The sequence below is a fragment of the Leptosomus discolor genome, chromosome 6 (assembly GCF_034619465.1).
Source record: "Leptosomus discolor isolate bLepDis1 chromosome 6, bLepDis1.hap2, whole genome shotgun sequence".
NCBI classification, from domain to species: Eukaryota; Metazoa; Chordata; class Aves; order Leptosomiformes; family Leptosomidae; genus Leptosomus; species Leptosomus discolor.
This window is the reverse complement of record NC_141396.1, coordinates 41,764,191-41,778,351: the sequence shown is the minus strand read 5'-3', so window position 1 is coordinate 41,778,351 and position 14,161 is coordinate 41,764,191. Positions and strand designations below refer to the sequence as shown.

Genomic DNA, 14,161 nt, shown 5'->3' with positions numbered 1-14,161 from the left:
TTAAAATCAAAGATTTTTTCATGTCTATTTACAGTCCAAATGTGCCAAACTGTGCATAGTTAGCGGGCAGTAGCCTAATGAAACAGTGCAGTGTTACTCTATCAAACTGGTCCCACAATTCTTAGCAGTGAAAGAAACCACTGGGTAGCATTGCTTTGCTAAATTACACTGGCATGTGTTGCCATGGAGACTGCATTTAATTAAATGTAGCCTGTATCTTAAGTTAATAAAACCTAATGCTGCTGTTAAACAGTTATTTTAAGTATTAAAATACAGTGAGTTAGCAACAGCTATGCTGTATTTTAAGAGACACTTTAATGGAAGTGCAATCATAGTTCTTTGTTTTCATAATTCTACAAAGCGTTCTATGCACTAATCGTGCAATTACTTTTAATGATAACATTTTATAAAAATATAGGAGTACAGAATTTTCATATATTAGCCAGTCCCACGATTAAAGTTTGGGTAACACATTCTGCTCAACATGTTACGGTGCCTTTGCCTAACCCAACTGGATAGTTGCCACAGTTAAACAAGTAATTCAAATTCAATATCTGTTCTGGAGTAACTGTGCTATTAATTGCAAAGACCTCCATAAAACCACCCATGGCCTTGCCTTTACAGTAAATAACTAAATGTTCAGTCAGTGTTTTTGCATAAACAAAACACTGCTAGGTATTTGTTCAAATGCACAATATTCATTTGCTGTGTGATTACTGTTTAGTGTAAAAAAAAAAAAAAAAATATATATATATATATAACGCACCCCCCCCCCTTTTCCTAGTTATTGTACTGTGAAAAAAAATACTGGTTTTAGATTTGCTTAAAAGCATCAATCTACAGTTAATGAGATACAACGGTACAGTATGTAATTACAACTAGAGTAAGTTGTTCAAATGGCTGTTTTAATTACATCTAGTCAAAACTTGTAATAACATGAGCAAATTACATACACTCCATTTTAAGTTTCGTTTAACTGTTACCAGAGATTTGTTGATACAATATAACAGTTTATTACTACTGAGTGTGTATAGGCAAGTGTCATGATAGCAAAGTTTATGTATTGATTACTGTGAGTTCAAGTGAGTGTTTTGGTAACTAATTCATGCAAATCCAGCTTTTGAACCTTGCAGTCACAAGGTTCATATTAGTAAAGAAAGAAATAAGAATATTTTACCCTTACCCCATAAAAATCTTGTTTATTTTGCACGCATCTTTAGAGAGAATGGAGTAGTCTCAAATAATTTTCCAGCTTTTCCTCTAGCTGCCCTACTTCTGACATAATCATAAACCTTTGTACTTTTTTGAAAAATACTTATTTAAAATCATTCTGTGGTATAAAATCCTTCAGCTAAAACAGTTCTTCATGAACGATCATCATGAATTGGTCTGAAAGTTGCTTAACTCACATAGCTTCCTTGAATTGTAATTTCTGACTAGAAAGATTCTCACAAAAAGATAGTGTATTGCATTGAGATGTCTTGCAAAGTTACAGTAAGATATGTAAGAGTGCTCTCTGTGAAGATAGTGAAGTTTGTGGGTTCTGGTTTTTTGTAATTTGTTTAGGTTGTGCAGTATATCCATTGTTCCCGTGTTACTCTTATGAGCATGAAATTAGCCTATTAAATTTGTATTTTCTTGGTACTTATTTTAACACCATAGTCATTGACTTTACAATTCAAAAATAAAGTTTGGCAAGACTATTTTGTAAACCTGTTGATTTTATAATGTAAAAAAATTACTCTAACCTTGAATTGTTATTTGCACTTTCATAGTCTATACTTGATACATTCCCACTTTATATACAAGTAGGATACTACAACCATGTAGATGTTTGGCCAAATGAATGCTGTTAATAATATGTAAAATTCTTTGATTAAACATTTATTACTTAAACTAATTCCGTTCTGTGTCGTTACATCTTAGACTTACAGTAGCAGATTCTTAAGCCTGATGGCAGACATTTTTAGGATATGTTCAGTCCTGTGCCAGATTAGCTGCGGACCATATAGTAAGTTGAATGTTTTGACTTGTAAGTATAAGGTATGTAGATTCACTGCAAAACAACGTTCACTAGAAAACAAAATCGAAAGTAGATAATTTTGTCTTAATTGCTACAGCTGTATTATGCGTTCTTTTTTTGCAGAGGAAATGCCTTGTCATTACAAATAGTGGTGCTAAAGAGAGCTGGGGACTAAATTTTGAGGAACATCCTGTTACTTAGTGGTACTTAAGTGCCACTAATAGCCAGTCTCTGTTGCTACCAGGAAATTCCAAGTTAACAGGCACTTGCTATTCTGTTCATTGTTACGGTAAGTTAATTAGCTTCTCCCAGCAAGCTGCCAAGATGCTGGAGAGCTTCTAAAATCTAATGTGCAGAGTTGGGTTTGTCCCTGTATAAGGCACTTTCCATGACCTGCTGCTGTGGTGTTACGGTATATGCTGAAATTAGCAAGTACTGAGTTTTACTAAGATCGTGAGTATCACGAGAAATTTTTGGGTTTATGGCAGCTAGAACATATTAACAGATAGACAAATTTAAAACAGACTTTCTGAGATGTTTAAAATCACGACATGCTTCAAAACCAGACACCCCCACTGCCCAGTTTGAGAGGTCTGTTTATCAAGGCCAATTTCACTGTTACCTTCTCCTCCTTCTCTTCCCCTCTCCCAGCACGCACCAGCATCCCACTGTGATACTCATGGAAGCTAGTTTCTTTACTAAAAATTGTCTAGACAATCTACTCGGACAATACACTGATTATTGTTCTTCATAGTCTTCTGTAGATCAGACAGGTATGGAAACTTGAAAGATGTAGAGAAGCCAGTGATGATGCAAAACTGAGTGTCCGATTTACCATCTCATCCTTTTAACTGAAGAATAAAGCACAAGATGTGCATCAACAGAAGGAGATGGATCCCCTGTAAACACTGCATAAAGCTGTGTTTGCTGTCACTCTTTGTATGAGGGCAAAGAAATGAAAGAAGGCTTGACTCTCTGCAATGATACACTTTCATTCCACTTCAAAAATAGGCAAGTAGAGAATATATACTAGCCTCCAAATATATAACAACATAAAAGAATTTAAGTAGTTCATTAAAAATTAATAATAATAGAATAATGGAGTAAAGAAAAAATGTTTCCTAACTTAACTGCAAAGCCCTTTTTTCCTCAGCTCTTCAGAGATACTTAAGGTTACATCTCACCAACAAAATCTTAAAGCTAATTGTTAACAGGATGGTGTTTTTTAAAATTATGCAGGTCTTGATCTTTACAGAAATAATTTCTGCAGTGAAATACAAATTTGAGAAGTTTTTTTGCATATACTTTTTAGGTCATTTGCATGAATATCCAGATAAATGGAATATAAGCAAGAAAATATTAAATGTATCCAGATAGATGTTCAGTACTGCAAATAGATAATCTTCAGGATTCAGATTATAGTGATATTTTCATCCAAGCATAAGTGTTTTATCCACCACAAAATACTGGAAAAAAGATGAGGGATTTTATCTTGGGGGTTTTTACGTAAGAATTGTTCACAGAAGAATTACTTGCCTTTACACAAATGGTTTTAAGGAGTATTTATCAGTTTATGAACCCAGGTGGTTTTCTATGAGCAACAGTGAACATAACTATGAAAATTATTCATCAGTTATATTTTGGTCACTGCAGCTTCTGCTCCAATTATCAGATCAATTTTATTTATAATAATCTATTTGAAAAAAAGGCCTTGCTCAGACACTAGCATTTTTGCTGTGCAAGTGCCACAGTCAATCTTTCTGTCTGCATTTTTTTTAGCATGGCAGTCCATATAGGCAACATTTGCATCCTTAGGGATGCAACCAAACAGCACTGTCGTATTAATCAGCCAGCCAAGATTCACTAATGCGATTGCAAAGAATGCTAGAATTTATACGTTATAGCAGAAAACGTCACGTTCTGCAGTTTAAAAAAAAAAAAAAAAAGATTTTGAAATTGGTCATCTTTATTTTCTGCTCATGCATCTGGAGTTTGAGGCCCTCCTTCTGACCATGATGTATTTACCTATAATTCAGTGGCAGCCACACACCTAAAATTCCATTCTGTTCTTTGGAGCATATGCAGACAGTGTTATTGAGCAGAGCACTCCAAATTCTGCTTGGCTATACTTTAGCCATCCAGCTCCATGATTGGAGATTAATTCTGTCCTGGAAGACAGAAGAAATTGGTAGACTCTTTGATGGTCTAAGTAGAAACCACATTTATTCCAGTTGTACAAAATGAGCACAACATACATGGCACAGAAAGAAACATTAGGATGTAGAGCTATGGTGTACACAATGTTTATTCGTTACACAAGGGGATGCGCAAGGTATTTAGTTAAGTAACTTCCCCTTGATACACAGTGAGTCTTGATAGATTTTTGCAGTTTCTGCTACCATATAGGTCTTCTCAAAAATAGCGTTAGGAATTTAAATTAGGTAAGTGGGTAAGATAACACCAGAGATGCACTTTGAATAGACTTTCAAAATACTATGCTAAAGACTGCTGCTCCAGATAGGAGTCTGTTTGTAGCTGCTGTTAAAAACCCAAAGGACAAAACTTCTTTTATAAATGACTTCACTCTGCTCTGTAGACTCACACTGGAAATCTATACACTGAAACACAATTGCAATTCGTTACGTAAAGAAAATAAATCATCTTGCAATTCCCTGTTATGTTGCTATTTTCATGCTTGTCAGCCCTTCAAGTTTTGCTTGAGTACAGGGCTTCTGCTGTATCACCACAGCGCAGCGGTCCAGTTTCATCTTTGAAGAAACCAGTGAACTCAAATAAGGATGAGTGAAGCTCTACATTCTGTTGTAAGAACAATGTAGGGAAAGGCTGAAGTTCACTAACAGAGCCAGACAAGCAGTAAAACAGGGACTGTAGGAAAAACTCTGACTAAACCATAGAAAAATATCCTAGGCAAGTTTGAACTGGTTGCAGAACCCAACAAATAGAGCAATGTGCTGCAAAGCTTCATGGAAACCGAGGTGCACTCACAATTGTCTCATGTACTCACACTTGCCATTGCAGGATGGCACAGAGAATGCCAAGGACACAGGTGCTGAGATCAGAACCAGGAACATTTCAGTACTACAGTGAAGTCCCACTGGAGATAACGAATGAAACTCAGGCTCAGTTTAATGCCTACTGCTGCGGGTCCTTTGCCTAGTGTAAAAAGAAACAAGAAGTCACATAATTCTACTGAGAGCCTGCCACCTTTCAGGAGACTGGAAGGGCACTTACTGCGTGGTTCCTCAGGAACAGGGACTCCCCATGCAACATATAGAACTACAGCCACAGAACTTGAGCACCACTTCAAAAAATGCAGCTGAGGCTGCATCAGAAGGGGCAGGGGGGATGTGCCTCCCCCAGAGGAAAAGTTATTTGAAAAAAACCCCATACAATGGCAATCCCAAGTAACTTGTTAAGTGCTGCTGACTGAAAAGGACACACATCTGTCATGTTTTTGAAATCTAAGTGTAAAGCAGTAATAAACTGTCAGTAGTAAATAACTGAGGTTGTTTTGCACTTAGTACGAAATCTTATCCACCTGGCAGAGCTCCTTATATATTTTCACTAATGAAATAAAGAGACAGTCTATGTGATTAACAAGTTAATTTACATGCACAGTTGGGAATGTGCATGTTGTGCCTTCAGGAATCAGTGTTGACTTGCAGCTGTCATACTGGCCTACAATGAAGACAGGAAAACATTCTTTAACAAAAAACATATATAAAGAAAATGTAGTCACAGTTACAGCAGTACCGACTTTTGTCACTAGTGCAAGGAAAGGGAATGCCCAAGTCACAAGTGAGGTGCCACCCAAGGGCCATCATTGCATCAGCAGTGTAAAGGCTAAAAACAAAGCCTGAAGTATTTTTAGTGGCATACAGTTTAGCTGGAACCACTGATTCAAATCCTGTTCAAGTTGAAACTGTTCCAAGATCCTCCTCAAGAACTGTCACAAAAGAAGTAGCAAAAGTAACCTGTAAAGATAAGTTGTTAAGCAGAAAGCCTGTACTACAGGATCCCCATTTGCAAGAAGATACAATAGTGAAAAACTCTCAGCTGTTGCAAAAATAACTCCTGAGAGCCTGAAACGTCAAAACATGACAAGTGCAGAAAGATTAACTTTTGTTAAAAGACGTATTTTTGCTGTTCTTGTACCACAGAAGCATTTTAGAGTACAAATAAGTAGTTTGAGACACAGCTTTAACATGCCTTAAAAGAAAAAAGTACCTGTGGTCATGATATGTTCTCTCTGCCACTGCTTTACCGAGCCTTGTCTCAGGGGGCCAGAATCCCAAAGGCCTCACGAAGTCTGGGGTTAATTCTTGGCTCTACCACACACTTGAATGAGTAATTAAGACCCAGGAGTCACAAAGATAGATGCATGCTACTTATGCAAGTAATAATTGTGCAATATCTTTCAAGAATACCATCATTTTTAGACATAGGAATTAAGAGAACTGTCCTGGTTTGGGCTAAACTAGAACTAATTCTGTTTTAGTGCTTTAACTTTTCAGTTAAGTCTCCTCTAACTAACGGCACCTTCTGAAACAGCAGCATGTTTTTCCAGACAGTGACTGCTTCTAGCAGTGATAAGGCCTGATGTTATAGTTCGTACCAAGGAATGGGATGCAGAGAGGCCTTTGCTTATACTTGTTCTTATAGCGACCAAGGTCACTGCTAAATCTTGTACTCCGTGTTGGGGTGCCGGGAGTGAAAAGGGTCGCAAGCACATAAAAGGTCACACCTGCAGGGAGGAGCGAACCGGACAGGTGACCCAAACCTGACCCACAGAGTATTCCATCCCATATACGTCATATTCAGTATAAAACTGAGATCACGAGGGTCTCTCTCTCTTCTTCGATGGCCGACATCTGAGGACTCTGGTACATTCCTGAAATCCAGTGCCTGAGTCCAGCTCTTGCATCCTGTCCCTGTCTGCTGCCGAGTCCAGGAAGGAAACTGATTTACTTCCCAGCTTTAGCTGAGTTTACACTGTGCAAAATCCCTCAGCTCCATCAGCATTTCCAATTCCAGTCAGGCCACAGACTAACAGTTGTGTTTCAACACACTTCAGCTTCAAAGAGTGGCCAGTTCTATTGAGAAGAATCAGGAAGATTCTGAAGAGGATGCTCAAAAGTTAGGATCAACAGTATTGAACTTGGGATCCTTTAGAAAGGAACCAAGAGAGGAGCACTTTTAAGAAGTCTTGAGCCCCTGTTCCCTGCTACCCATAACTACCGGGTATCCGGCAGCTCTCAAATCGGGATATTTCACCTATTGCCTACATAAAGAGTTAAGTATCAAGCAACAAAAAAAGTTAACCCTTGCTAACTTTATTGGGTGTAACTAAAATAAAAGACATGCTATTTCCAATTTCTGACAAAATATCCTAACCGCTGCTCTTTCCATTACCTTTCAAGCTAGGCAGGGAGTGATCAAACAGCACCGACAGCAGTCCCTGCCTCTCCATCTTGGTAACTCGAACAACCTTTCACGAGGCCAACAGAATAATCATAGTAAGTGTGCTGTAATCTCAAGGTGTCGTTTTATTGAGGTTCCACTGAAATGACAGTCATTAATGAAGCTGCACTTTGACTTGTCAAGAAATACTGAATTAAAACAGTGGATAAGCTATCAATCAGAACACTATTCAGTAGCATATTTAATTAAGAATGTACAGATATATGTAAAAGACATACATTCTGCATCTGTGGCAGAAGAGGAAGACTCTGCAGCATTGTTTTGGAAAGATCAAAGGGGAAGAAGCCGGGAACGGGGAAGATGGTAGAAAGGCTACGGCAAAACCGGAGTTGAAAAAACCCAGCTGTTTCCAAATTGGCTTGTTTCAATAACACTTTATCTTATAAAATTCACAGAATAAAAGCAGTCACAAAGTATTAGGTACTTATCTGGGCATAAATGGACACCGTCAACTCATTTCTACCCTGTTTCTATGCAGACAAGTGATGGCACTGAGAGGGCCCTGGCAAGGGAGGACTTCTGAGGTGGGTGGCTGGGAGGAAAGGCAGGCAGAAGGTACAAAAAAAGTGGCGGGAAGAGTTTAAAGGTCTGTGTGAGATCACCAATCTGCAAGATAATCACATAAAACTACAGAGGGATGGATTAAAGGTGCAAAGAAAAAAAATAACAGCCCAAGAACTACGAACAGCTTAAAAGGAGATGAAGGTAAAATAGGATTTAAATCAGAATGAGGAAATAAACTTGGCACCCGAGACAAGAAAGTCAAAGCTGGTGTGAAGGAGGAGTCCAAGAGGTGAAGCATAGCTGCTCATGAGTCAGTATCAACCCAGGCAAACCCTCCAGCCACTGCATGCTGCATGAGCGGAGCATCTGTAAAAGGATCCCTGCAAATGATGTCTATTAATTACGCAATTATTACCGTAATACCATTGAATGACATAGCCTCTACTTTACATAATAATCTGATTTTAGCAGGATCGTTTTCCTCTATGCAAAAAAAAAGTTATTAAGGAAGATGATTTGCTCTTTGTGTCCACTGACAAAAAGAAAGACAAAAGGAATCAACTTAATTTGCACCAAAGAAGGTTTAAATGAAAATTCAGGGTGAAGGATGAAGGCTGAGTATGGAGACTAAGAGGCTGCGAATCCTCGTGCATGAGTGGGTATTTCTTTCTTAATATCAGACCAGAGAAACATCTACATGGGATAGCTTGAGGCCATGTAAGTGGCATCAGGGTGAGGAACCACTGCTAGATCCATGGTTCCCACATTTAGCCAGTAAAGCTTCACGAAGACACATGTGGTTTTGTTCCTTAGCCTTTTAAACTATATGGTACGTGACGAGGGTCTGTGCAAGAGCGGCAGCTGGCTTAACGAAGACCGAAGCTGGTGTGTGCTGAGGGTGAGATCCACAATCACTATTCTCCTGTATCTGGACAACTATGTGAATCCATCTTTTGTCCTCCGATTTTCCGGCGGGCAGGAGAATGGCAACTGTACGCCCTTGGACGACGAGTTCCGGCGTCTGCCTGCAAATGGCGACACAGCAGGTACCACGGCCAGCCCCTGTGCTTTACTACACCTTCGGGCCTCCCCCCCGCACGCCTCTGGCTCTCGCCGGGCTGAAGGGAACACTGCTCTCTTTGCTGACGCGAGAGACGTGCCCTGCTTGGGCCGGGTGCCCTTTTCTCTTTGGGGGCCGAAAGCCAGCGCTTGCTGACTGCCGTTTCCCAGAGAAACAGCCGCTACGCTGCCGGGACACGGGACCACGGACTCCCGCTCTGCCCCCCGCGCCCCCCCGGCACGCCGAGGCCCCGACCCGCCGCCGGGCCGGGCCTCACGCCCCTGCCGGGGCTGAGGCGCGGCGGCCGCTGAGGCGAGGCGGGCCGCGGGCTCCCCCCAGCGGCGGGCGGGGACAGGGCCGGTCGCCCCGCTCCGCCCGCCGCGCCGTAGCCACATCCGCCGCCGGCGGGAAGGGGCCGGCGCCGGGGACGCGTTCCCCCCCCGCCCCGTCTCGCTGCCAGGGGCCGCGGGCCTCGCCGCCGGCCGCAGGATGCCGCTGGGGCTGAAGCCCACCTGCAGCGTATGCCGCAGCACGTCCTCCTCCATGTGGAAGAAGGGCGGCCAGGGCGAGATCCTGTGTAACAACTGCACGGCCCGCTCCGCGCCGCCCGGGCCCGCCGCCTTCGCCACCACCTCGGCCGCCGCCCAGCACAGCAACGGCGGCGGCGGCGGGAAGCAGGTAAGCCCGCCGGAGCCCGGCCCCACGCTCCGCGCCGGGTCTCCGCGGGGGCGGGGCGGGCCGGGCCGGCCGTTGCCCCGCCCGCGGCAGCGCCTTCCCGGGTGTTGACGCGGCGGTTCCCCCCTAGAGTAAGCAGGAGATCCACCGGCGGTCGGCGCGGCTGAGGAACACCAAGTACAAGTCGGCGCCCGCCGCGGAGAAGAAGGTTTCCACGAAGGGCAAGGGGCGGAGGCACATCTTTAAGCTGAAGAACGTAAGGCGCGCGCGGCCCCGCGCGGCTGGGACGGGCAGCGCCGGCTGCGGGGCCCGCGGGCGGGGCGGATCCGGGGCTCCGCCTGTCCCCTGGAGAAGCGCCGCCCCAGGGCGGGCAAGCAGCCCCAGCGCGGGGTGCTGCAGCGGCTGTCGCAAAAACGACCTGAAGCGTGGCGGGGGGCGCAGGGTGGCCGTCCCGCCGGCTCGTCCGCGGGGTGCGGGCGCTTCTGCGGGCGGGAGGCACCGGCCCCCACCGCGGGCAGCCCCGCGGCTGCTCGCCTGAGGGAAGGGCGTTTGTGTAGGTAGAGACGAGTCGTGTGATTCAGTCCTCGCTTCCCCACGTAAAATCCTGGGAACGAAAATATCAACTTTATTGTTCCCCATTTTAAAGTATAAATATTGTACCCGATTTCTTGTGTTTACTAATTTTCCAAGAAGACAATGTGTCAGCATGTTGTCCAGAAGGAGAGTACCCTGGAATTGTGGTTGGTTGGTTTTAATGCTTTCAATTTTTCCTTTGTGTGTTCTTCCCTCAGCCCATCAAGGCTCCTGAGTCTGTATCCACTATAATTACAGCAGAATCAATCTTCTATAAGGTACGGTTTATGCAAGTTTGTCCGCAGAAAGGATCTTTCTATTTCCAGTCTCAAAAATTACCACAGACAGTGAAAGCACTAAAGGATGTACTCACAGAAACTGTCTTTCCTTGCGTAGCAGTCATGTAGGGTTTTGCTCTGCCTTGTCATCACCATTGGGTCTTGCAAGGTAGTTTTTCACAGTAGTTTGTATAGTTGTCATTGTCCCTTTTTTTTTTTTTTTTTTTTTCCTTCCAAATCATCTGGTTTCTGTGTTTACTTCTGGAAACCATCTGGTTTCCTTAGGAATTTTTACGACTGAATTTAAAAAACTTTTAACTCTGAGCATGCAGAGGTCAAGCAAAGGTGACTATAGCTGATTACTTAAATTTGTGTGATGTTTCTTACCTTAGGCCCAGAGAATACTGCCTGTAGAGGGGATGGGTTGCGCTGCCCTAACATCTACACTGACTCCCGTTTCAGAGCTGGGTGCAAGCAGTCTCACATACCCTGGGAACAAGCTCTGTTGATGACTGCAATGAAAGCAGAAGCTAACCTTACATTCATGCTTGAGAGCATTTTTATCGGCATGCCAAGGGGCTAGTGTGTGGAAGTTCTGAAATCTGGTTTTGTTTCCTGGCAGTGCAAACATACCATTTGAAATGTCTTTTCCCCCAAAGAAAAGGTCGGGACAGCCACTGGGAGACTGCAGGGAGACTGCATAGCCAGAGGAGAAGTGGTAGACTGAGCTTCCGTATGCTCTCCAGAGACCTGATGCTTCATGTCTTGCATCCCAGATGAATCTCTCTTTGCTTTTGCACAGGGTGGAAGAGAATTGATGTCTTTTCTTGCATGTTTTTGCCTTTTTTCAGAAAGTCTTAAGAATTATGTCAGAAGTTTTATTTAACATCTCTTTAGGCAAAATGTTTCTGTTTTGATACTTCACTGTGATGTTGAGAAAGGGGGTTGTTTGGGGTTTTTGAGGTCTTTTAAATTTGTTTTAAGAACAAGCCTCTCCTGGATGATGCTTGGCAAACTCTGATCGTGGCAGTGCATGTGCTGCATTCTGCCGTGTGGTGCTGTCACCACACGAAGCGAGTTGCCTTTGCTGTGCAGCCTCACACACATTCCAGAGCACCATGGAAAGCAGTGTGGCCTTGGCGGACCAGGGGATGGATCTGTGTTTTGGGCCTCCTTTGCATGCAGGTGGGTGAACTTCATCCACAGAAAGCTGCTTTCCCTGCACACACAGAGGAATACTAGAGTTACTTTTTCTAGAAGGTGGTGTCGCACTCTCCTACGTCTGACAGGATGAGACCGTCTCCATCCTGCAGAAAGGGGGCGTAGCAGTCCTGGGAGAGAGAGATGTAGAGCAGCGGAGAGAGCTGTGTCTTTGGAGGCAGATGAGGCCAGGTTGCTCCTGAGACATTTGACAGGCAGAGACCATGTTGAATGGCCAGTCTAGTCTCAAAAGCTGTGCTGATGACTGCTTAGGTGAGACAGTGCTCTATCTCATGCCACCTTTCTTTTGCACGTGGCTGAATTAAGGCTGTCTTTTGAGTCTGGGCAATTTGAGTTAATTTTAAGGTGCTGATACTTAGGATACTAATGAATCAGAATCACAGAATGAAGCTTCTAAAATCAGATTGTTTATTTGATTTAATTATCATTTCTATGTCTTCTAGGGTGTGTACTATCAAATTGGAGATGTTGTGTCAGTGGTTGATGAGCAGGATGGAAAAACATACTACGCTCAGATCCGTGGGTTTATTCAGGACCAGTACTGTGAAAAGAGTGCTGCGCTGACCTGGCTTATTCCTACACAAGCCAGCCCCAAAGATTGTTTTGACCCAGCATCCTATATCATAGGTAATCTCTAAGCCTTCATTTTATACAACTACATGTATGTGCTTAGAGTAATGCAGGGTTGTAATTTTTAAATTAATTTTTTTGGTGGTTGAGATCTTCAGTGCAATTCCCACATTTTAGATCCTAATCCTGTAAGCATTATCTCATTTACTGGAATAACCTTTTTTATTTATCTTACGTGTGTAATAAGAGTAGCACTGCTGCAGTGAGGGTGATTACGTGAGTATTTGTGCTCACAGGCACAATTAGAGTCTTTCAACGTGTAACGATCAAATTATTACTGCATAGATGGAAAAAGTTCAAGATCCTACAGTATGAACCTGATGTGCCAGTCCAAGCTTTTCCTTTTAAAGGGACCTGAATTATCTGATCTTCATCCTGGCTACTTAAAATACCTAGCGTGCAAGCAGTGGCATAGAGCGTGCTCTGCTACTGATGATGAAATTGTTAATTCAGAAAAGTCCTTTTGACAGGCAGGCCACAAGCAGTATCTATTTAAAATACTTAAATGAAGTACTCAAATAACTGAATGCTTCAAATGAGGGGGAAAAAAAAGGCGGATCAGCCCAGCAAAAATAAAGGTAGATGTTTCTTGCCTGGTATTTGAGGCCACTTTGCCAGGAAAGGCACTGATGGAAAAGGCACGTTCTCTAAGGGATGTTGGCCGTTGTTGAGTATTTTTAAGTTGTTGTGCCTTTAAATTTTGTCTTTGAAGATCCTTTCTTTTTTTCCTAGGACCAGAAGAAGATCTCCCAAGGAAAATGGAATATTTAGAATTCGTTTGTCATGCACCTTCGGAATATTTCAAATCTCGATCGTCTCCCTTCCCTACTGTTCCTACAAGACCAGAGAAGGGCTATATATGGACTCATGTGGGACCTACTCCTGCAATCTCCATTAAAGAAACTGTTACCAATAATTTATAATTTTTTAAAGGACTACTTTGGACGAGTTATTTTGAGTGTACTCTCAGGTCTGTGAACCCCATACAAGAAGTTTAAAAGAATTATAAAATGTTCATTTTGCTTTATGGATTATGGTATTTGTTTGTTTTAAATTATATCAGATCTTCAAAGTGGAAGTTTTCTTTCCATTTGATGTGTTACTTCTGTGCTCTGTTCTTCAGACAATATTGCTCATTTTGGGACAGAACCACAAGTTTCATGTCATCTGGTGAGGAAATAGCTGACTTCTGAAATGACTTCTGAAAGTTGCCTTTAGTGTTCTATTTTCTAACTTATTTTCTAGAAAAGGAATTAAAACACATAATCATCCAGCACTTTATATACTTGTTTAATTTAGTTAACTGTGACTGCAGTTTTTTTTTTTACTTAAATAATTTAAGACTAGCTTCAAATAAACACTAAACTTGGTCAGTGATGCAGGTAACAGTTTTCTGTTACACTGGAGAGGGGTCAGCTACTTTGATTTCTCCAGACTAGAACGTGTCACCCACAAGGCAGTACTCGATTTAACAGTCACCTTTTAAGGGAATTTTGTTCAGCTGAGTCTAAAACGTGGGCCTGTGTCTGTAGCTTCCTGCTAAACTTTACTTATATAAGGGGATAAATTTCTTGGGAAGCTGGATGCAGATTTAAGAATTAGTGTTATTTGGCTTTACCATCCTGGCATCCTCATGGTAGAAATGTAGCTTCATTTCCCAAGCAAGTGGACACCGACGGATGATTTGAGTTTCAC

The 14,161-nt window shown here is 42.4% G+C and overlaps 1 protein-coding gene across 1 annotated transcript; it reads left to right on the top strand.

The window, feature by feature from the left end:
• Nucleotides 1-9,578: 9,578 nt before the first annotated feature.
• On the top strand, nt 9,579-13,437 carry GATAD1 (GATA zinc finger domain containing 1). The gene is made up of 5 exons (XM_086467099.1): nt 9,579-9,767; nt 9,895-10,020; nt 10,556-10,615; nt 12,280-12,463; nt 13,199-13,437. The coding sequence occupies exons 1-5, from the start codon at nt 9,579-9,581 to the stop codon at nt 13,387-13,389; spliced, it is 750 nt and encodes a 249-aa protein (XP_086323225.1). The 3' UTR covers nt 13,390-13,437.
• Nucleotides 13,438-14,161: the final 724 nt, after the last annotated feature.